We start from the raw sequence: 23,244 nt of genomic DNA on the forward strand, positions 1-23,244 counted from the left end.
AACTGCTCGCAGGAAGCTACTGAATTATTATTTTTTCCTGGCCCGTAGCAGTACTATACCTGCTTAAAACAAACTGTCGAATTTGATAGCGAAGACGTAAGCAAAGAGCCTCAGCAGCGACTCTCACCCTTCTTCCCCGAACAGCGTATTGCAGTAAACACAGCCACGTCTGAAAATCCTGCAAACGAGCAAAAATTAAAACACGTAACATTTCTTGGCCTCCCACGCGGAGACGCCGCATTCAGGGCATAACGTGCACACCCGCGCCTCTTAAAGGCTTGCCCAAGGGACGGCGACGTCGGGCACCCAGAGACAATCGCCGAAGGGATGCTTCCCAAAGGACGCGGCTTGCCCCAACTCGTAAACAATAAATGGAAGCGGCCATAAAGGAAAGCTGTCGATGTCAATGACACTCGCAACGCCTGGAGGCCATAAATAGAGCTCACTTGAGCGGCCGCTGTTCTTTTTTTTTTTTTCTTTTTTTTTGCGTGGACATTGCAGCAAGAGTGTAGAGACGTCTTTGACTAAAACAAAAATGTGTGTCGCATTCAACGCAATTATTGCTTCTTTTGAAGTTTAAGTGAAATATAGGCAGATAAGCACTAACTGAAAAGTTGACTTAGAATTTTGGGACCATTGTTTCTTTTGTGTGTACACAATTTTAAATAGTGTTACGTTGCTCACCACAATGGTTGAACACTGCGATTAGAGTATTTTACGCCAAGCAAAATTTTGTTTGGTTGTTTTTATCTGAAAGCGTGAAAATATTAAAACAACGCCGTTACCTAAGAAAAAATCAGCGTTCAATTTTGGCGATGAAGGAAGACCAGCGAAGCTGTACTGTGGTGGGAATGAAGTAATGGCCTGCCGGAAGTCCGCAAGCCAGAGCGAAAAGGATGGAAAGGTTGCCGCCATCGCTCATAGATGGCGGTAGCTGTCCAGAGTTTGTGTTATCATTTGTTTGCTGGCGGACACGATAGTTGTGAAACTTACCCTTAACAGGTTAGTATCACCACAAAATAGCCCATTTGATTCTAAATACAATGAACTACTAAACAATACATCCTCACCCGATGCGGTGCCGCTCTGCAATCAGCAATAAAGAAGAGAAAGCAACGAACAGAGAAGTAATTCCCGTAACAACAGAACAGATGGTATTCGCATCAAAACAATATGTCACCGGCTCCAAACACACAAAGAACCCAATTACACAAAGAATCTACTCTACTTTCCAAATAGAAAGCTCAAAGCTCTTCCAATGATGATAGTCACCCACCTCTATCCATAACGGTCACGAATAAAAAAATTGGGGGTTGAGGTTCCTAGGTAAAAAACGCACTTTATGTATTTTTCAAGAAGTAACACTCCGTGCAACTTCACTTGAGATATCAATGGTGGTTTTAGGGGTAAAATAGGTACTCATAGCAAGAAACAAATTGCAGTACCCCATGATTTTTTTATAAACATTAACCTTGTTACACATGCTGGATGTTGTACGGCTAAGATACGGCCGGTGCACCGTCTAATCCGCTTCATTTTGTGTAAAACACGTAAAGTGGTGGTTGGTTTAGCGGTCTGTGAAAACAAGAATAAAAACAATGTCCAGCGCAGAAGATTTTTGGTGCAGCTAAAATAATATAGGGAAAACAAAACATCAGTGCCAAGGCTCTTTAGTTTGTGTGGGCACGACAAAACGCCTAAATGAACATCATACTTTAATAAACTTGCATATATATAGATTGCGGGAATGTGGCAAACTTATATTATTGCAACTCTGTTTTTAAATAAAAATATTTAGAATATTTACACCACTGGAGCTCGGAGGCATTTTAGACTATCTGCAAGGTAAGATCGAGAACACGTCTTCGGTCATGGTGGCATTAAACATTTATTCCAGACCTAAAAACAAAATTCAAAGGATGAACGCAACACAAAAGAAAAGCGTTATAAAAATGTATGTTTTTAAAAGAATTGCATTTGGCGTGTTTACAGTCGTTCCCAACAAACATCTACTCAAAAGCAACAAATTTACATCAAGTAGCGAAATGAAAGAAATGCAACAGACGTGAATACGTGGTCGGATATGCAAATTTCAATGTCCTTCAGGGGTGAATATCACTAATATATATATATTTGTACCTAAAACTCGTTCATCGATTTCTTTCTGTATTCCTTTTGCTTTGTATTCTTATCTTCTCATTCTCAGTAATGGATAGGGAACAAATGAAAACAAAATATAAACCACGCTTCCTCTGGCTGGCGGGAAATTAGTGTTCGAGGAACTCGTTTTCTTGCCGCCTGAGTAAAGCTCGACGTCTCCAGGGCATCTCCAATGTGGGACACTCGCACGAATCCGTAATCCAAGCCTCTGGGTTGTCGCAGATGGAGAGAATATGTCCAGGAACACGCAAGACCTGGATCACTCTGATCCCCTATTAACCGGCGCTTAAATGACGGCCTCTGACTGAACAGCTGATACCACAAGAAGGAAAGCTCCAGTTAAGCGGCAACGTTTGCGCGAGCGGCGCAAAGGTTGCGGTATTACTCTGAATAAAGCCCATCTCTCTAGCTGACAGGAGCTTTACTTTCGCCGTTGTGTCCTCGTAAATATTGATTTGATTCAGACAATGAGAAATTTTCAATAAACGCGGCAAGAATCTATTGGGTCTACGTTTCGTTAAAACGGGTTGAGTTGAGAGTAGGCTAGGTTTTGGTGATGTCAACCCGATTGTAAGCCCCGGCTCGCCACGAAAGAGCAGACACGGGCTTTGCGCACACATGACCATATGTTGTTCAAACATGGAGCGCAATCAAAGGTTACAAATCCGCTTCGCGCTACGTCCTACCGCAGCCGACTCTACACTCTCAATTAAACCGATTAAGTAGCACGAAAAGTGCGTGGTTACGAAGTTCGTCGCTCGTGTACGTTTGCCGTCAACGGTTCGACCCTCGAGACGGAAATAAGAAAGCGCAGGTTCGTAGGGCACTGACGGTGCGTGATTGACTGAGCGGGGTTGATCCGGGGAAGGCACAAAGACGACGATCGCAGTTACAATGCACATTCGGAGATGCTTGGTTCGGCTCCACTTGATCGCAGCCTCCGCGGCGGTCGGACGAGATGTAAAGCAGAGTATAGAAGACGTAAAACAGCAAACTGAAGTACTAAGAGTGCAATGTTTTTGGGCATTTACAACGCACTACTGGCTTTGTCGTCAACCCTCCTCCCTCCAAAAAAAAAAAAAGATTAGGAAGGTAAATATTATGCCATTTTTGGCTCAAGGTGTATTGGCGGGATCGCCTTATTGCGTTGCTGCGCTTTGCCTTGATGTGATATGAAGTATAGCGGAAAACGAATCCCGAAAATATCAAAACGAGACCCAATGGAAAAGGATTATGCCGCATCAATGCCGGACTCATTAACCATTCGAGATACATTTTCCTTCCATCCACGTCATGAAAACTAAACTATGGGCGAACAAAAATCCTCTCACCGATTTTGCTAGAAAGATGCCGCACTCTAAACAAAGCAAAAATACAACAAAAACAGTCATCAGCCTAGAGTTTCATTTGCCCGTTCTTCGAAAATATTTCGCGCGGATTACAACGGCCGTCATAATCAGTATAAATTTTCGAATGAATTTTCTTGGCAGCCTCACTCAAAAGACGGTATTGTAGCCCCGAAGCTTGCATCAGTCCACGTAACAATCTATGGGAGGGCATGGCGTGAGTGACTGCCATAACACTAATAATAGCGTGTTCGAATTTCCGACACGCTCGGCTCAGACTCAGGCACGTCACGACGATCCACTACCGCCGACATCCCGCTATTATCTAGTTCTTACTACCACCTTATTTTATTCTTGACAGTGCATGGGACGAAAAAAGAGCAGGGCACGCGTGTGTTACACATGCAAAATGCATGACCGGGACCTGTCCACCTCTTTCTTTCTCTCTGGCTTCTTTCTCCGGCTTTTCTCCTTCCTTGCATTGTCTCTCTATTTGCTTGGGACGGAGAGGTCAGAATGTAGCGGGAAATACAAATAATTTCCGGCTCCCCCTCATGCCCCAATTTTCTTTTTCTATACGGTGTCTGCGCCTACAGCTTTATCCTAAATTGAAGCCAGGGTGACAATAGTGGAGGAAGCGGATGCGATGGGGAGAGGGGGGGGGGTTTGGCAGCTGCTGAGGAAACCTCACTTCACGCTAGAGTGACGCCTCCATCATTCGTTGACCGACGCTAAAGGGCTGATGTTGACTCCTATTTCATGTGACGGATGCGATGGTATATTGCGGAACTAACTACTATGCTCGGTGTACGCACTGAGCATGACAGTCCTATCGTCTGTCTTCACTGCCCCTTTCGTTTGTCAAACGGTCACGTAGATTCGGTTAGTTTTGCTGGAAGGACACAGCTCATTGAGCACTACGGAACTTCCACATTGGAACCCGCTGTAATAGAATGGTATGGCTACGTTTTTATAGGGTTTCGGAGGCATTATATATATATATAAATAGATATAGATATACATATATAGATATTTATTTTATAACTATATTTGGTATATTAGCATCGAGGAAAACTGGACAAGTGCAGCAGTTGTAATAGTGTGAACAAGGAGGAAGGTAGAGATGATTCAATTTATTGCATTTCAGTTAAGAACAGGGATAGGGAAAGAGAGCTTGCAAAAAATTAGGCCAGGAGCGGGGATTGAACCCGCAAACTTTGCCCATCCGGCGTGACGCCTTAACCGATTAGACCATGCCGGCCACGGGTTTCGGCGGACTCAATGTTTGATCAGCTCTCTGCGTACTGTTATTTCCGAATTCGCTTAACTGGGTAGATGACTGCGTTTGTTTATTTACGACCCATTCAAGTTCCGAGTTGTGGCAGTGAGGTAACGCGTCATTTTATTTGGCAAATGTCGGAAAGCGCCCGCCTTCCAAGGTATTTAGAAAACCACTCCTCTCCCCATGGGTACATGCTACAATACACAGAAACACACACGCACACACACACACGCGCACACACACCTATATATTTCCTCGTGTAAAATATGTATATAATGACATATGTGCAAAATAATTACGGAAATCATCGGCTTAACAAAAATCTTTTCAGTATTGAATACGAATAAACCAAAGAAGCAAGAAACCAACAAAAGGCATAACTCCGTGGCATTTAATTTTACTTGGAGCCCATTCATACAAATTCATAGAAGCCCCTCCCCACCCTCTAAAAAAAAACTTATCTAGAATATTTAGTAATCATAATTACTACCATACGTGTGTATTACCAAGAAGCGAAGAGCCCGTCTTCTGTTTCTGTCACGAAGAAACTTGTTTTTTTAAGGAACAAGTTACTTCAGATATAACTGATTGTTTTGAGAATGCAGGAAACACTCATTTGTAAGAGATATGGTCAATTCCTAAATCAACTTCAGGGAAAATACTCCTAGGTTCTGTCGACGTTCTCTTCCGTCCTCTTCGACCACACCGTCAGCAAAAACCCTGACCACAGTTGCACTCGACAAACCAGGATCCACACAAAGGCGGGCGAGACGAACTCCTCCACAGCCGTGAGGGGTCCCAAGTTCGCGAGCTAGCGGGCGGAAAATTCCACAGGCGAAGGGGGTCGAAGCGCAAGTTGCCCTCCAGAGGCGGGTTTATTTTCACGCCATAATATCCGGGCGCCGACCTCTTTGCGGGCCTCTGGCAGCTGCTCATATTGGGCCTTGTACCATTCTGGAGCCACCCAGGCGACCAATCAAAAAGTTCCATGCGCTCCAATCAGAGGGCGCAACGACAACGCCAAGTAAACATCGACTTTCCAAACACACGTCCAGCTCCACGATTATGACACAACTCTCTCGAATAAAACAGGCATGCGCAACCCAAAACTGAAGAACAATTTTTTCTCGGCGTCTCTTGCTGCAAAACTCTGTTGAGAGAACGAGAGGTTTCCCCCGAGAACACTTCCGAGGATTCCGTAGACAGGACTCTGGTGCTTCGCTCAAACAAAGAATCAAGGAAGGAGGAAGACCGTAGCTGCTCAAGGGGGACGTGGGGTGCGGCCCCAGAACGGGCCTCCCCAAAAACGCATGCCTAGGGAAGCGGACATCTGAGCCTTTGAAGCGGCTGTCGACGGTTTTTAAAGATAGTAAACATGTAACGGCGACGCCTCGAAGGCACAACTTCGCGACACAGCGGCCGTACACTCTGGAGGACATGTGGAGGGGTCCCAGAACAAAGCCAATCTAAGACAACAAAGCCGCGAAGGCATCAGTTCGTGACAACATAATATTTGCACTATTCATATGATTATTGCACTGGGCGTCATGTCTCGGAAAGATAATATTGCTTGCGTAACACTGTTAGCGCGAACTCGACATTGGCGCATTTTCAGATTTTACTTTTAAAGAGTTTCAGCAAGCACGAAATTGTATCGCTTACATTATAAAACTAAATCACCTCTTTCCGTAGCAATAACAACTTGGATGACATCCCTTGCTATCAAATAGAAAAACTGGAAAAACCGGCGATTGCTTGTCAGCGCTAACAGTGTCGCGCACTGTAAATTCACCGTTAAATACTAAAACATAATTAATCTGACTTTTTACAATTTTTTTTAATGTTTGATAGGATTATTTTGTTAGAGCGCGGTGAACCCTGTAGACACAGTTCCACTCACGCTAACTCAGTTGAAGGTGCAGTCAGCTTTACAGTTACCCTCCAAAGCAATCGCCTCTGTTATGAAATGAGTGCGATCACTAGTGCCGTTCTCATGGTTGCTTGCCTTTTCTTACTTTAACGAGTTATTAACTTCTCTGATATGCATCTTAAAGAGTCCCAGATGAGAAGGTGGGCTATATGGGCATATTTCTTTTTATTCAGCGGAGAAGGCACATGGTATATAAGTGAATACAAATTGACCGTTACCGACACTGAATTCCCTTCCAGATCGATATCTTTGAAAACTGTTACCCACTTACATTCTTTGTCCTAGTGAAGAATAAAAATCAAATGAACAACTCGGGGGGACGCTGACGAGAGTACCTCTCGTCAGCGTCCTGAGAGACCCCAGTGAACAAGAGGTAGCAAAGGAGCTGGCATTCCACCCGAGACAGATGAGAACAACTCGGCAGTGACCCGTGAATCTCATGAAGGATGCAATCAACCAAGACGGGTTCAGCGGTGACCCGAAGCTGATGAAGATTCCCTTGGCAGCGATCCAAGAAACCTAAGGCGAAATCACACCGAGTATTGGTCCTTGAGGATGCCACACCGTTTACGATTTTTGGAACGTTGCCAAATTTAGGAATAGTAAGACGGTTGGTTCGGTTGTCGACGTTAATGACAAAACACAATGTGAGAATATTCTGAATATTTGTAAGTTCGTATATATTTAAGAACTGTTCATCTACAGTCTTCCGGCAATATAATGCTTTATATATTACTTCTGCTACGAGCTAGTATTTTTTACTCAAAAGGTTAGACTGAATCAAAACTGCCACGTGCTCTTCAGGTCAGTTCAATCGCATGGGCAACGTTCCTTATTAGCACATGTGACAGAGGCTCAATTGCTGGAAGAAATGAGTAAACGACATAAAGATTTTTTATCTGTGTAAAAAGAAATCAGTAATATCGATCCCTCTGAGTTTGTGCTCGAGGTGACAGGAGTGACTCGCAAATTGTCTTCGCCCCAGTCATTCATTTACTGTCAAAAAAGTCGTTCCGTATAGCATATAATCGGCATTACCTTAGTTGTGACTCATCGGAAGTTTCACGCAAGAGAAATGCCTAGCATGGGAAAAGGCTTGGCAATCCTGAAGTCAAACTTGAGCCTTATACAACTCGGGCTCGCTCCAAGGCGTCAGTTTGTGCAAGGATATTGTTTGTGTGTATCGCTTCTTCATTGCCAAAGTGCCCGTCTCGATCCGGAAGATGCCACGCGTATTAACCGGAAGGACCAGAGGTAAGGCTAAGTCTGGCAATTATTTTGTTAATTTAGGCCAACATTTGCAACATGAAAACGCCGAACAACCGGAAGTTAAGCCTAACTCTAACTCTGTCTCTGTTTTTTTTTTTTTTTTTATCTAGGACCCATAAATTACACATCTTAACCAAAAGCTGCCCGCAGTGAAACATAACCTTGACACTTTTTATGGTGAATTTGGGCTAACAATTTCTGACCCTGGCCGATCCTGTGAGTGTTTTGCCCTCGGGCCTTCGGGCTTTGTAAAGCGCTAAATTTACACACAAAAAAATGTATTGGCTCAAATAGCTGTTAAAACATGGATATTGTGACTTAAAGCTTAAAATACTCAGGGCATGGCAGCTCCCCCGCGTATTATTATCGCTTCGCAGCCAATAAAAATGCGACATTCGCCGATAAGAACGCCCCAACTGCGAATCCTGAAACAACGAGTGTGAAAGTAATGAGTCACACACTAACACCCTTAACATGTCGGCGACTGTAGTGTTCCATTTACGACATGCTTTCGAAGTGCATTTATGATGTATTAACGCCAGTTTGACGGCCATTAGACGACATGAAAACGTTTTGTCTACAAGGACAATCTCGGGGAAACCTCGCACCACACTAAGCTACTATTTATTTGGCTTCTTGACGTTAGGCTGAGCACCGAACCGTGAAAATACCCAAGTGACCGTTGGAAAGAGCGTTTATAAGAAAGAAAACAATACTGAAATCGGGAGTGAGAAGAAGAAAAAAAGAAGTTTGTGCTGAAATTTATTCTACATTACCTCATTTGCTTTATTTTTTACTGGGCAATTTTAATGTTTCTAATATTTGATGGGACAGCGAATCGCCTTGTATGCAACCTTCTTTCATTCTAGCAAATGAATCCTATATAAAAAGCTCTGCCATACCCGTTTGTAAAGGCTCACTTTTTCTAATGTGTCGAGATCCTCGGGGTCTCAGAAAAAAAAACAAAAAAAAACTAGGGAGGAAACAAGTTGCATTAACTGAAGACTAAAATAAATTTCTTCCAAAAAACAGGTCGCCAGCATCAGCATAGATCTTTCTTGGCTAGCAGTAATCAAGCGGCTGTTTCTATGTGTTATTTGCTTGACAAGGGTCTCGTGCATTGTATATTTAGCGTAACATGTTTGACTTTCTCATTTAAATGTTCGTGCATGGTAAATTCGTAAGTTTTTGTTTATGAACTCTTTATATATTTAAGGCGATATAACTAATTAGATTTTGATTAGTACAGAAAGACATAAAAAAGCCACAAGAGAAGCATGACGTGCGTGGCGAAAATTTGTCGATATGTCGTAGTGAGTGTAGCTAATTCTGTCATCAGTACCGGCAGAGAGTACTCAAGATTGGCGAACAAAACATTTAAAAATTACAAAATGATATGTGCGTTGATTTATGCTGGTTCCAGCGAAGGCACACAATGATTACGCTACATTTCTTTATATATAATATGACTGCAGATAAAAATACTGATTGACTGCCAATGAGGCTCAAACAACGACAACAAGCCAAGGCTCAAAATCACGAGTGGAATTATTATGTATAACGTACCACTGCGTGACGACCGCGAGGCATTAAGGAAAAGTAATATCTATTTCATGGACAAGCGCCAGACGACGGGACATCTACCGTCAGGCGGTGTTGTGCGCTGTCTCTTGTTAAATGTTTCTCCTCCAGTTAGGCTTCTCTATGGTTTATTATTATTAGAGCTCTATATATTCTACAGTCATTTTCTGTTACCTTAACAAAATTTGAAGGCATCGGTCGGTACCAATAGGTACGTGATTCTGAGTTCATATTTAAAGCTGAAAAATTCAAGATAAAAAACCGCGCAAGAAAGCACACACGCACAAAAAAAACCTTATTTAATTTATCGTTATGGCAAGCAGAGCCTAACCCAATTAGTCTGTAGAAAGCACTCTTTCCCGGTGTCCAATCGTTTTGCCGCCGTGCGGAAAGGCCGCACACTTGCTTCGAGCCACACTCGGTTAAACGTTCCCAGCTCCTGTCAGCGCCCGCATGGCGATCGACGTAGAGCCGGGCTGTTCACCGTGCTTCACTTCCCCCTGTGTCCCGGTTGAATCCCAGCGGTCGACAATTGTCTCTCACGCGGGCTGTCACGTGTACGCGGAGACATAAAGAGAACAATTTTCTCTCCCCCTTCGGACGTGAGGCGAGCTTAATGACAGATTCGCGTGTCCCCGCATTGATTCGGAATTATCACCGCCGCTTACGGTGGGCGCCCCGAGAGGTGCGAAGGAGGTGCGAGGCCGAAGGCAGATTCCCCCGGGGGCGCGGGAGGATTGAGACGAGCGGAGAGACCTGGCGGATTGTTAGATATACCTTCGTCATCGGGAACTTCTGATTTGTTTTAGATCGCGGTTTTACGCATCGATTACTTCAATTATGGGCAGAATTGAGAATGAGAAAACATAAAGGAGAGGCCTGCAATTTTTTTTCCTGAAGACATTTTGTTTTGCGTGTAAGGGCGCTATGCGCTTGCGAGTCTGTTCAGGTGTGCATGTGAGCCAGATTAAGGGCATGTTTGTGTGCCACCTTGTGTGCTAGAGTTTTAGTGTTTCTATCTTGTTATGTTGAAAAACAAAATAGGTTACATTAGATCATGTAGTTTGGGTAGTCCTTTTTAGTCGGAGGTTGTATAAGTGTTTAACTGTATGAACCTCCGAGCTGCGGATTTCTGCACGGGGTATTCATATGTTGCACGATTTTTGTTAAGGATTAGGATTAGGGAGTAAGGAGGCTTGTGTCTTAATATAACATCTTGAAATATGTAATATCATTGCTATATTTTAGAAAGATCCCTGAAGGGCGAAAATGTTTCGACGTATCTGAAATCGTATATCAGATTTATATATTTGATAGAGCCGTATAATTATAAGGGCCTTAAATAAGACCCTTATAATTACGTTTTGCGAGGTGGGTTCTGGGGTGTACGAACAAAGCGAACGATTTTTGTATGCATTATTTTATTTGTTTGGTCCAAAGAAAGTGTCACCCAAACTATTGTAATGGGAATACGTGAGCACAATATGATGAACGTTTGGCGACACACAATATGGGTTGTGCTATGGACATTAACTCTCCATCGGCTTCAAGGATTTGTTTTAAATACCAATAAACAGCCTTTTTCTTCCCTCCCTAATTGATATTTGCATTTCTACTAAAACGAAACTATCATTTTGGGCTTTTTGATTATCACCCATTAGCGATCTACTCGGCAGAGTTGCCGCTTCAACGCGGTAAGTAGCCTATTTTATTTATTTTTAATAAACATTTTGCTTTCTGTGAAAAGTAGGAGATTCCAATGGGTCCCATAAATGCCAGTCTTTCCAGTTTGGCAAAAGTTTTCTGGTTATAATACTTTACTGACATACACCATCATAAAGTTATAATTTAAGAAAAAGCACATTAAAATACTACAAATGTTTGCCACGCAGTTGCCTTTTTTAAATATCAATCATTCACAAACTCCTTTGAAGCCATCTACGTGGCCGAAGTCATTTGTTAAAGCAAATAAATTCTTGCATTATATTTTTTACTTGTGACAAAACAGAACATCTACTCGCGATCGTACATGGAATGCGGTTTAGTGGTCACGATTTCAATTTCAGCTTACCCTTTGGCTGATGTCAGGCACCGTACAAATATTTGTTGGCCTATTCTCTTAATATTAAAGGTAGACGTCTTTTTTCTTATAGGTAGTGCTGAAATAAACACTAAACTTTCTTACGTAATATAGGTATAAAATTCAAACATGTATTAAAAAGGTGTCATGATGGTAATATATTCAGAAAAAGGACGCTGAAGGGTGTCGTCTTCATTCAATTTTTCAAAATTTCTATGTATTTTTTTATTTTTATTCATAAATACTGCGACCTCATGAGGTCGTTGCAGGAGTTTAAAATACAGACACATGAACAAAACGGCACAGTAAAACAATATGCCCTTTAAAGTTATTCACTGAAAATGACATCCATTCAATGAGAAAAAGATTGTTAATTGCACTAATAAAATCAACACTAGAGAGAATGCGTATTTGTCCGTCAATTTCATTCCAGTCATCAATAGTATTCGGAGAAAACAAAGTTTTAAAACAATTTATATGACACAGAAATGGAACAACATTTAATGGACGAGATCGTCTAGTGCACGTAATAGTATAAAAATAAATGTATTTAGTTCGCTCCATGCCGCAGTCGTCATTAACATTTCTGAGGAACATTATGAGCCCATCTATCTTTGGCGTTCAATACAGCTGTTTGATCCCAAGAGATAAAAAAGCGGATGAAGGAGAGAAATCGCGGTCCTACGTATTGAAAGTAAATCTTACAACCTTATCTTTGATAGATTCACTAGATTGACATATTTTTAAGATGTAAATTTGCAAGTGCTCTTGTATGGTGAGTATAATTAGAAACAAATATATAGAAAGGATACATAAATATTAGCATTTGGTAATTTGCTCGATGACTGGTTGGTCTAAGTAATCTTCTTTAAAAATGACTGCAAGAACAAAAAATAGGAAAAATAACGTAAAAATAGAACGCAAGGCCAATGGAACAAGCGACCTAACTCTAAAAAAAACACGCAAAGAAAGAAAAGGAAGATATTTAATATTGTGATGTCTTATTCAAAGCGACTCAACAATTATATGCTGAAACTGCGTGTATATTATGCTAAAGAAACAAACATTAAAATCTAAAAACACGTAACCAACTCATCAGAATAATTCAATAAGTCCCCCAATTAATTAAATTAGTGTTTCAGATCAAGATATCATCTAGGCGAAAATGTCTAATCAGCTCCTAGTTAATCGTCGAAGTAGCCGTTTTCCACGATTTTGCTCCAAAGAGCAAAATAACAAAACAATCTCTATTTCAACGATATCGCAAATATTTTGGGGACTTAATGATCAAGCGTTTAACGATAAGATATTTCAATCCGTTTCATAAACAAAGCACGTGACCGCTTCTTAGAATCTCTCATTGGAATACGCGTACTGAAGTAAAGTGACCAAGTCCCAAGTCGTAATTGACTCCACTGGAGCGTGGCTCCCATCAAAGCTGGTTTTCGGCGAAGCCTAATATGAGCCAGGCCGTTCCTTCGTAATTTAGAGGTTGTCAACCTACATGCCTTTATGTACCATGCTTTCACCAAGTTCAGCTTTCTATGAACAAAGAAACGAACAAACCCAAGCGCGAAATCCCATCGTATTTATGAAGGCCTAAACTTTTGCGCTAGCCTATTAGAGTTCTGCGAGGATCGTATAGATTCCAATTAATTCCCCTTAAACTAGTTTGCCTGCCCCATTATCGAGCAGCCAAGCGCTGGGCCCCGTGAAGACCGCAGCCTTAATTTCGAAAGGGGGCTGCATTTCCATATGAATGCGAAGCGCGCGTTTCTGGAGCTCTCCATTCTCTGGAAAACACGACGGGTGCGCGCTTTCTGGACCGTTTCTACGTACCTTTGTATCCCTATGTAGATATGCTGCGGAAGATGACACTAGGTTTGTTATTACATCCGAGCCTGAGGAAAAGCAACTATCTTCACTTGTGCGATAAGTTTGAGAGAATGACATTCGTCTGATGAATAATTACATTAATTTTTAATTCCCTCGCAGATATGGGCTTGCTTTTCCTGTTGTTTTGTGGTTGCAACTGAACAGAGAGTTGCGAGAAGATTGTGTAGCAATACAAGGTTTCTTTACTTCCTTTCTGGCCTTCAGTTGATCTACAACGGGGCTCTTGACTTGCCTGAATTTGAATTATGATAGTTATTTTCTATAGGCTGTTCATTTACACGTACACAGGTCATGTATGAGACGTTAGATCATTCTTATGTCGCCTTCTTCATTTCATTGAGGTGTTCAAAGGCGGTGTATTGCAAATTATAACTCGCTAGTAATTTTTTTTGCCTTATGTATGGGCATCCGTCGTAAGGCTGCTCAGGTGCTTGGGGACAATATTAACAATAATTAACTGATTTATCTCTTAAATATGTGTTTCCACATTTGATATCCTTCCCAAGTTGCGGAACTGTACCATAGGCTCTGGAGTATATTAAAAATACAAATTAAAACACTGGTTATCTTTTTTTTTTTACTAACAGATACTTTTCATAGTGCGGTATTACTAGTGGTATGAGTTAATTAATTGTGCTGCAACTCTATAAGTTCAAGAATAACCTGCTGTTGTGGTAAGTTGGCACTGCAGTGGAAGTTATGCGTTCTTGTTGTAAAATCAAACTTCATGATTAAAGCCGGGGTCACACAGCTTATACATCATAAAAAAGCAGCCTGCATAAACATTCGAAACGTAAGTCACCACGAGATCCCTGCTTCAAATGCCGCATGGCAGTTAGCCTTAGGAGAAGCTTAGGCACGCAACATTCGAACCACGAATATTGCGGTGACTCGTGTTTGCTGACGGTCTTGTATGTGATGTATGAGCAGTTCGACCCCGGCTTAAAAATACACTGCCATCTTGACGGTAGGGTTGGTCGCGGCTGGTTGGCCCGGACATTGTGCTTAGGGCAGCGGTTTGGGTACCTGAAGGTCGAAGCCATGAGATATTTGAAGAGTCAAATAAGTAAAGATGCATCATTATACGCTAAGCCTTAATAAACAAACAAAAATCCTAATTTTAATCGCCACCCCTTCGGTCTTTCACAGCAACGGATTCTTGACTGTCACGTGGCCTAGTAATTATTCCGACTTGGTGCGGGTAAGGACCACTAGGTAGCACTCGCTGCGCGTTGTTTACATTGTCAATGTACTACATTGTGCTTATATTACGTAATTTTAAAAGTTGAAGAATCGCTTGTTTTTAAAGCATTGACAACACCCAGTATGCTTTTGTTCTTTGGCCTCAGTTTCATAGTGGCAGACCGCTGCAATCTCAAAAGGACATGCTTTCAGGTTACTCTGTTTCGACTTTTTTGCATTGGTACATCTGGAGGACTTCAGTGCTTAATTTGTCCGTCGATGTCTTCCCCGCAGGGTGCCTGGGCGTGACGATACGGCGTCTGTCCGTGCCGCGCTGGGTGCGCAACGGAACTGACACTCCGGTGGTGCTGGACTGCGAGTACGTGTACAACGAGAACGACCTGAAGCTGGTGGTCAAGTGGTTCTTCAACGACGGCCTGGAGCCCGTGTACCAGTGGATCCCGGAGATGAAGTCCCGGGAGGCCTTCGGCGTGCTCCAGGGCCGCCTCGATCCCTCGTTCTCGGTGAACTCGAGGGACGACTACTCCCAGTACCGCGCCATTCGAATCCTGAGACCCACGAGGGAGCTGAGCGGCAAGTACACCTGCGTCGTAGCCTCGCTCGCTGGGCAAGACGCAAGGCATCAGGACATGACCGTCTACGGTGAGGACCATACTATTTTCTGACAAACGTTCGGTTTAATATTAAAATATTTTAACACACAATTCGTTTTAGGGCTGCAATTTATTAAAAACAAAATTCACATTCGACTGCGAACAAAAAGTGTTACACAGCCTACAGGAGGAAATTCATAAGCCGCCAAATCACACAGAACGCATACTTAGGCAAAAAATAATCACGACCAGGAACCAATAATAAGATCCAGCATAACTTACACAGGAGCTCAACGCATACTGAACTCGAGACCATGGGATCCGCAATCCGGCGTCTTTGCTTGACACCATTTGTTTTTTCTTGGCGGCTTCGCTGTTTTATTTACATGATGCGAGCACTATATACCTGATTAAAATACAGTACGACAAAGGCAGCGCACGGCGAGGCCATTTAACAGCATAGGTTCAAGTCCCTTGTCACATTCAGTGGCTTTGAAGTTCCGCACTTATATCCTCCGATTTCGAGGCGCCTTCGTCACTTTAAAACGCACTTCCAAATCAGCCCATCCGGCCATTTTGAAGTTGCACACCTCAGCAGTGAGGCAGCTCGTAATCGCGAAGCCTGCTTCAAAGTGACGCCATCCTGGTCTTCCTCCTTTGAAAACCAAGAGGTGATAAGTGCGGAACTTTCAGTTTGCGTGCAGTTCAAGCATTCCAAGTACGTCCAAACAATTACTGTCACGGCCTGTGCCAAACTCAAAGAGCTTCCCGCTGCGCCAGTCCATGTACAATTCAACCTGTAGTCTGAAGCGTAGTTCCGCCTAGAATAACTCGGCGTTCGAGCTAAAAATAAGCACATGATGGAGTTTCTGGCGGGAGAAATAGTGCACTGTTGACATTCAATCCACGGAACAAAAAAGCCCCTCTTTTCCCGCCATTCTTTACTGTCAGCACCTCGGCGTGAAAAGAAATGAAGAAGTCTATTGCGGCTTTCCGAAATTTTGCTCGGTACCAAAGGATGAGCTGAAAGTGAGCGCAAGCAGCTCGACTAAGTACAGTGCCACCGTCGCCTGCTATAGCTCGCGAGTCTCCACGGTGAGTGATATTTAGTCTAGCATACTTAGTCTCCAGACGACTGTCGACGGCGAGCTGTACTTAGTCCAACATGCATTTTCGCACATGACCGTTGGCGGACAGTTGTACTTAGTCCTTACTAAGTCCGCAGGCAACTGCCGGCGGTGAGTTATGCATAGTTTGTTATATTTCGTCTGCAAACTAATTTAAGCGGCAAGTAATGCTTAGTCTTATGTTTAGCCCGCAGGCACCGCCTTCGCTCGCAGCATTCGGCAGCTTGTTTCCTAATGCCGAAGTATGAATCTCCACATGAGTTCACGTCATCATGATGGGGATCATAACATGCCAAGAGATAGCGGAGTAGGCGCATGACGTCATACCTTCAGACAGCCGCCAATATACAACGTATATGGTGCGATGTTCCTTCTTCTCTCGTGACCGTTTCAGATGCCAGGAGTTCCTCGCAATCCAACTTCACTGAGAAATCAAGGCCCTACAGGCACACTCACAAGAATTAGAACCCGCCTAAAGCTCCTCATTAAAGAATGCGCTTGACAAACCACTTATTTAAATAAATACATGCTGGCCATCATCGTTCTAAAAGCAAAAATGTTAAACACAAGATCACGTCTGTGTGCAGTGCATCCGAACCCACCCAAGGTTCTCCGTAACCAAGAATCTATATCATAACACATGCATAATCCACTCACAACACATTCCGTGCTCCACTGGTCTATTAGTATGATCAAGACGACTATTTTTTTTACATAAAAACACTATATAGGTTTGTAGCGTTTTTGAATTACTGAAAAAAATCAGTTCCTGTAGTTTACGTTTCTAAATAAATATGTTTTCAAACCGGGCAATTTTAGTGAGCATTAGAAGAAGTATGATGTCCATAACCTTGGACTTCAAGCCTTTCATATTTCAGTTTCGGGAAATATGTTTTATATAAACTTATTTTCCATTACAAAAACTCATTTCACGTGAGCAAATAATCTAAATTGCAGCTTCGAACCAAACTAGTATTGAAATGTTTTCTACTCGTTAGTATGTTAATATCAGCAATCTCAGCTCGTGCCCTTACATACGTTGGCACATTTTAAATAAACAAAGAACGCCAAAATATCAAGAGAACCAAAACGAAAGTAGTAGAATACACATAGAGTGCTGACATTTAATAAATGAATAAATTAATCGGTGCACTTGTTGTCTATAGGATAAGAGTCAACGCGTAGACGACGTTGTGGTAGGTTACTCATGTGTTCACTTTCCTTTCGATATGGTTCATCACGTCCTTCTCCTTCACAAACTTCGTAGCCTTATGATATGCACATACGCTCGCGCTTGTATAAACTTCTTTGTAACTTACCGCATCTTCTTTGTTTATGACAAAAGTGCTAAATCTTCATCTTCACGGGTTAAGTCCGGTGTCGCACAAGGTTCAGTACGAGGTCAACTTTTCTTTTTTATTTATAATAATCATCTTCCTATTCGTGTCTCCTCTTCTATTAGAATTTCCGCGGACGACTGTGTTGTTTACAAAAAAAATCATTAACGATCTTGACACTTATACAAAGCAGGCCGATAATAACAATCTTACCCAATGGTGTGATGACTGGAATGTGAAGCTTAACATAAAAGTAAATCTACGAGTCTCTATAAACATGACGCTTGCCTATTGTACTTCGTCAATAATTCTATCCCCCGGAGTGTGCCCTCCTATAAATACTTCAATGTTCACATAACTAACGATCTTTACTAGAAAACTCGTGTCGTCTACGTCCCTAACAACGCTGATGAAATATAGGGCTACATCATAAGGATTTTTTTAACTTGCCTCCGTTTCATTACTATTTCTTATGTATAAAGCTTTAATTCGTACTAAACTTGAATAAGCAGCTCTAATCTGGAACCCTGGAATCTGCTTTCATATGCAGTTGAGTACATCCAAAATTGATCCGCTCATGTTATACTTTCTGACTGTCAACGCACAGCGAGCATTAGCTTTACACAATTATACTTCTTTGTACCTTACCTATCTCTTCGTAGAAAATATCTCGCGAATATTTGTTTTAGGTGATTTATTCCTTTTACCGAACACCTCGCCAAGCAGTGTTTTCAAAACAGTCTTACATATCATCATGTACCAATCATTACCTGAATGTTATAATTTTTAATCGCAGCACATCTACTTTTGTTCCTTCATTCCAAAGCTCACTGAAGTCGAATCGTCATCCCGCGGTCATAGTTTTAGTTACTTACACTGCAGACCTCAGAATTGCAGTTAGTAACTTGTTTAACAATGTGTAGTACCAAGTTTGTATTTTGCCTTTATAATGACTGTTTTCCTTTTACTGTTATGTTCATGTTACTGCGCCTACTCCTGTCTGTAATGCAATCTGGAGTTTAGAAAAATTTTAACGAAAAGAAATACAATTTGGTTTCCCTATCTTCGCGGTATTTCCCCATAAGATATTTTTAAAGAAATTGGGTCTCTAAATGTGCCTTTCTAAATGTGCCGGGTAATGGGTGCTGATTACGGCGCATCATTGTTCCGCGTAAAATGATACTGGATGCAATTGAACAATGTTAAGCTCAACTGAAATCAAGTTTTTACAAGCGAAAAAATCCGCTGTGCATTTTGCCCGTTAGCATTCTTCATAGAACACCGAAATACAGGGAACGCTGTATACACAGGTAAAAAATATATGTTTGGAATAAGTTTGCTAGCAAGCAATCTATATAAGTTTACTCGGTTTGACCGGAAATAGTTTTAAACAGCCAAATTTTAGATTTGGAGTATCGTCTTTTTTATGATAAAGCAAGACCACGTTCTTTGTGATATAATATGTACTACTCAAGGTCCCCAAAATATTCTCCTTATACGAAGCGAATGAAAGCTAGGCTCAAGAGGACACGCATATATGGCTATATTATATGCTTATAATATGGTAGATAATGGTTGACTTCACCTATTGTGTGACGAATACAGCGTATAAACAATATGTAAATTGGATAATTTTTCACGGCTATTTGACTAAGTTGATACAATATTTTACGAACTAAATTTAAACTATTCGCAGAACCTTCAGTCAATAGGAAAAAAGTTAAGCATTTAGCGAAATACTAACCAGATCCGGTATTAGAAAACGAAAGCTAACACGGATGATAGTGGATGATTTAGACTGCTAAATTTCACCTATTGGTCCTAAAACTTGAAGTTTTAAGTGTTCAAATTGTTATTGCTACTGTCTTGTATTTGGGAGAGGCAGGCAAGACAATTCCTTTTGAAAGGCAGTCATCTTCCTAACCAGATTTTAGTAGACGAATTTTATTATTCAGAACTCTGGCCTACTCTTTGAAAGGGACAAGGATGCGTCCAGGCAACACATATGGCCCTAAACTACTAATTATATGCTATTCCCTGACCTGAATAAAGAATGAACAAAACACAACATAAAATAAAACATTAAGAACGAACAATTACGTTAGGGTTTTGATACAAAACGGTGGCAGAGAAAGCGAGGGAGAGAAAAAGACTGCGCTTTTCCTGAAGGTTAACCAGACGCCCCCGCTTAGCGATAGAAGGACATTAGAGCCATAATTACGCCGGGAACCGATAATTGAGCCGGCGACACAGAACGTGTCGCCGAGACTACAATCCGGACGACGCAGAACGACTGCGGACCCACCGGCGGGAGTGCCATTAGCTCCAGATTTGCAGAGCGCTGTTGGCGACGACGACCCACGCAGATCCCAGTCGGCACGCGTCCACATCTCGTGCTCTGCGCTTCTCCGCTCTTTCCTTCTTCGAACTCCCTCCCTTCTCATGACTTGGCCTGGTTAATCTCTCACTCTAAGTCACGCGCGCGGGGGGCTGCCATCCTAAAGGATTTCCTTTGAGTACTGCCAGCTCCTCCTAAAATAATCAAAGCCTGTGCACTAGCATTTAGACGTCATCACAGGGAGATTAAACGCAGACACAAGCGCTGCCTCAGAGTTCTGATGGGCCTCGTGTCCAAACAGTGCGTCAAAGGACGTCCGGCGTCGAGCTCGGGCCCAATTGCTGAGTTGGCGTCGTCCCTGTCTTATGGCGTTACGCGGGGGTGGACGAGGCACTTCAAACGATTTGAATATTTTAAGTGATGTTGTTACATCCCGTCACCTATCATTTCAAGGATTTGCATGACATGACTATTCAGCCAGAGCCTCTTGCAGCTTCTACACTACTGATTTGATTGACACTAGAATAACGCTAGTTGTGTTCATTGCGGTATTTTAGATCTCGGAGGGCCCTTGTGAAGAACACCCTCCCAAACATGCATTTTTGTATTGTTCTTGGGCCGACCCGTTCATGCAGACGTTCACACTAATTCGGTGTGCCTCATCCGAATAATGGTTAATATTAGTCCGCCGTAACGCCCTAATATACTTCAAGGCTTGCTGTGAGCCTACACACCTGAAAAGAAATAACGTTAAAGTAGCTTCCATAAGCATCGGTTATCATTGAAGCCCCTAATCGCATTGCAGTGAAACTAGCATAATTGAACCAATCAGATTGACCGGCCTAGAACTGGCTTATTTAGCTGGTTTATAAGGAACAAATACAGTTCATACTTATATAAAATTATCAGCCTAATGTGCAATCCAATAAGTAAACAAAATTGTTACTTAATTTCGTTTATTTTTTATTAAAACAATTTTATTTGTTAGAAGTTAATATATGAATATTATTTTTTAGCCTGAACAATGGCGAGGCGAAAAAGAACCACCATAAAACTTCGAATTATACCTACGCACTAATATTTTTTCTAGTCTATTGGGTTACTGGAGCAATATAAATTGGATGCAAAATTGTTTCAAGTATAAAGTTCGATATTTGACACAAAAATAACTTTAAACCTGAAAATTGCTGTTTACTGATAACAATAAAAAAATCATGTAGTATTTCCTGCAGCGCAGAAATATATTAGATGCTTGAGTAAAGACAACAGTCTTCAATAGACGTCAAAATTTGAGAAATGACTCAAATTGAGTTTTCGGCACATTTCACCTTCCAGCCCTTCATACATTTTTTTTTCTATGAGACGGTTGAGTTCTAAATTGTATGAAGGACGATTTTGTTCATCGGAGGAATAAAGCAACTGCAACGATTATCATTTTTTTTTTTTTGCTTTTGAACCTTTTTTTTTTTTGCAAATTTTTTTAAATTCAAATTAAGCCACCCTTCTTAATACTCATATCGTGGCTAAATTTGTAGATCTGAGTACGCAGACAATTTACTGCAATCAAAGAGCTTCCTACATGTAGCGTCCGCGTAAAGCTATTGGCATGCCAGTTACCACACTGGCAAAATGATATTTCACCAGTTTGTCAATGTATTATTTATTTATTTCGTACATGCAAGGTCCAAACTTGCATAGCAACTTTCACGTTTTCAAAATATTCCTTCCTGTGCAACTTCAAAAAATAAATGCTTACTAAAATCTTAAAACGTCCATTCACCCTATTTATATTCAACGAACAACTGAGAATTTAGTGTATCAGAACTAAAACAAGACTGAAAAAATAGGCATATCTTTTCTACCTAGTCGAAGTTAGGAAAAACGTACCACAAAAAAAAGGATTGTATTAAAGTTACAAAAAGAATGCGCTAAAACACGTTTTGCCCTAACAAAGTCGTCACTATAAAGCCGAAATAATGGTGACGCAAGTACACTTTTTTTTTTTTTTTTGAAATGTAGTAAAGAAGTTTTTTGATCGTTTTGTAAATGGCACTTTAGTGTTACAGTGTTCGAGGCTACGTGGTTTATGTTATTCATCTGAATTTCTTTCGAGCGTTAAGAATACCCTTTTCTTTAGCTTCTAAAATAGCGTCAGAAAAGTGAAAACTGACGGCTGACGGCTGGGTGTGCTGCCTTTTTTCCACGTAATTGAGTACAATTTGAAGGGCTTGGCGGTGCGTTATGATGTCAGAATTAATCTTAAAACTTTCTGTTGTCTTCCTAGGTTGATGCCTTTGTTAAAAGGTAATGGCGATTGCAAGCCGTTCAACGCTTACAGTTTTGAAACCCCGAGACAAAGGGAAAGAAAACAAGGGAAAAGAAAAGTGAAAACAAACAGGGGTAAAATTTAGACTTAAATGTGGTTTTCTTTTTTTTTTCTTTTTTTACATGTCTCAGACAGCCCGCTGTGTGACCAATAAAGTTACAAGGCACAGAAGCGTGGATTTGCCAAAATCGGTTTATTCAGAGATTGCAAAACCTTTAGAAAAGTTCAACAATTGTTTTCCTGAATAAACCTGCACGAGGATTATAAGCTGAGCATCTGATCTGCGTTAACGCGTTATAAAGTCTGCTACTATTATCAAATCTCCAGAGGTCTGCGTTGGTGTTCCCCCAAATGTTTTAGACAAGCAAGCGAAAACATTTTTCTCCTATGAAATCTCATTTTCTTTGTTTACATATCTGCATGAGCTTACGATAAGTATGTGTGGGAAGATAAATGTAAGATAAAGGTCACTTGCTGGCTCTCGATGCTGTACCTTATGGAGGTTATCGATAAAGTGTCGTTTTTTCCCTGCGAAATATTTGTGGAGATGACCTTGTGAGGAGTTTTACTGCGTCAACTGAGGTGTCCTAGTTTTCTTCTGTAGAAGAGCTCGATCCTTTCCTAAGTAAACTCTTATCTGTATTCCGATACGTTTGTTGTTGTTCCTACCGTTTACGCCTCTTTCTTTTCCTTCCCTGTCTTATGTTGCCCTCCTTGTTAATATACACAAATAACACTTCATGAACTTTATTTTACATTTTGCGTTAGACAAAGGC

At 41.5% G+C, this 23,244-nt stretch overlaps 1 protein-coding gene across 1 annotated transcript in view; it reads left to right on the top strand.

Annotated features, from left to right (window-relative positions):
* The window catches only part of LOC8032794, a 180,233-nt gene that overhangs the window by 61,325 nt on the left and 95,664 nt on the right, over window positions 1-23,244 (top strand). The window contains exon 2 of the mRNA XM_029974018.4: window positions 15,021-15,389. Within this exon, the coding sequence (XP_029829878.3) occupies window positions 15,021-15,389 (369 nt within the window). The remainder of the gene's footprint in view (window positions 1-15,020; window positions 15,390-23,244) is intronic.

The sequence above is a fragment of the Ixodes scapularis genome, unplaced genomic scaffold (genome assembly GCF_016920785.2).
Source record: "Ixodes scapularis isolate PalLabHiFi unplaced genomic scaffold, ASM1692078v2 PGA_scaffold0__279_contigs__length_252992795, whole genome shotgun sequence".
Taxonomy (NCBI): domain Eukaryota; kingdom Metazoa; phylum Arthropoda; class Arachnida; order Ixodida; family Ixodidae; genus Ixodes; species Ixodes scapularis.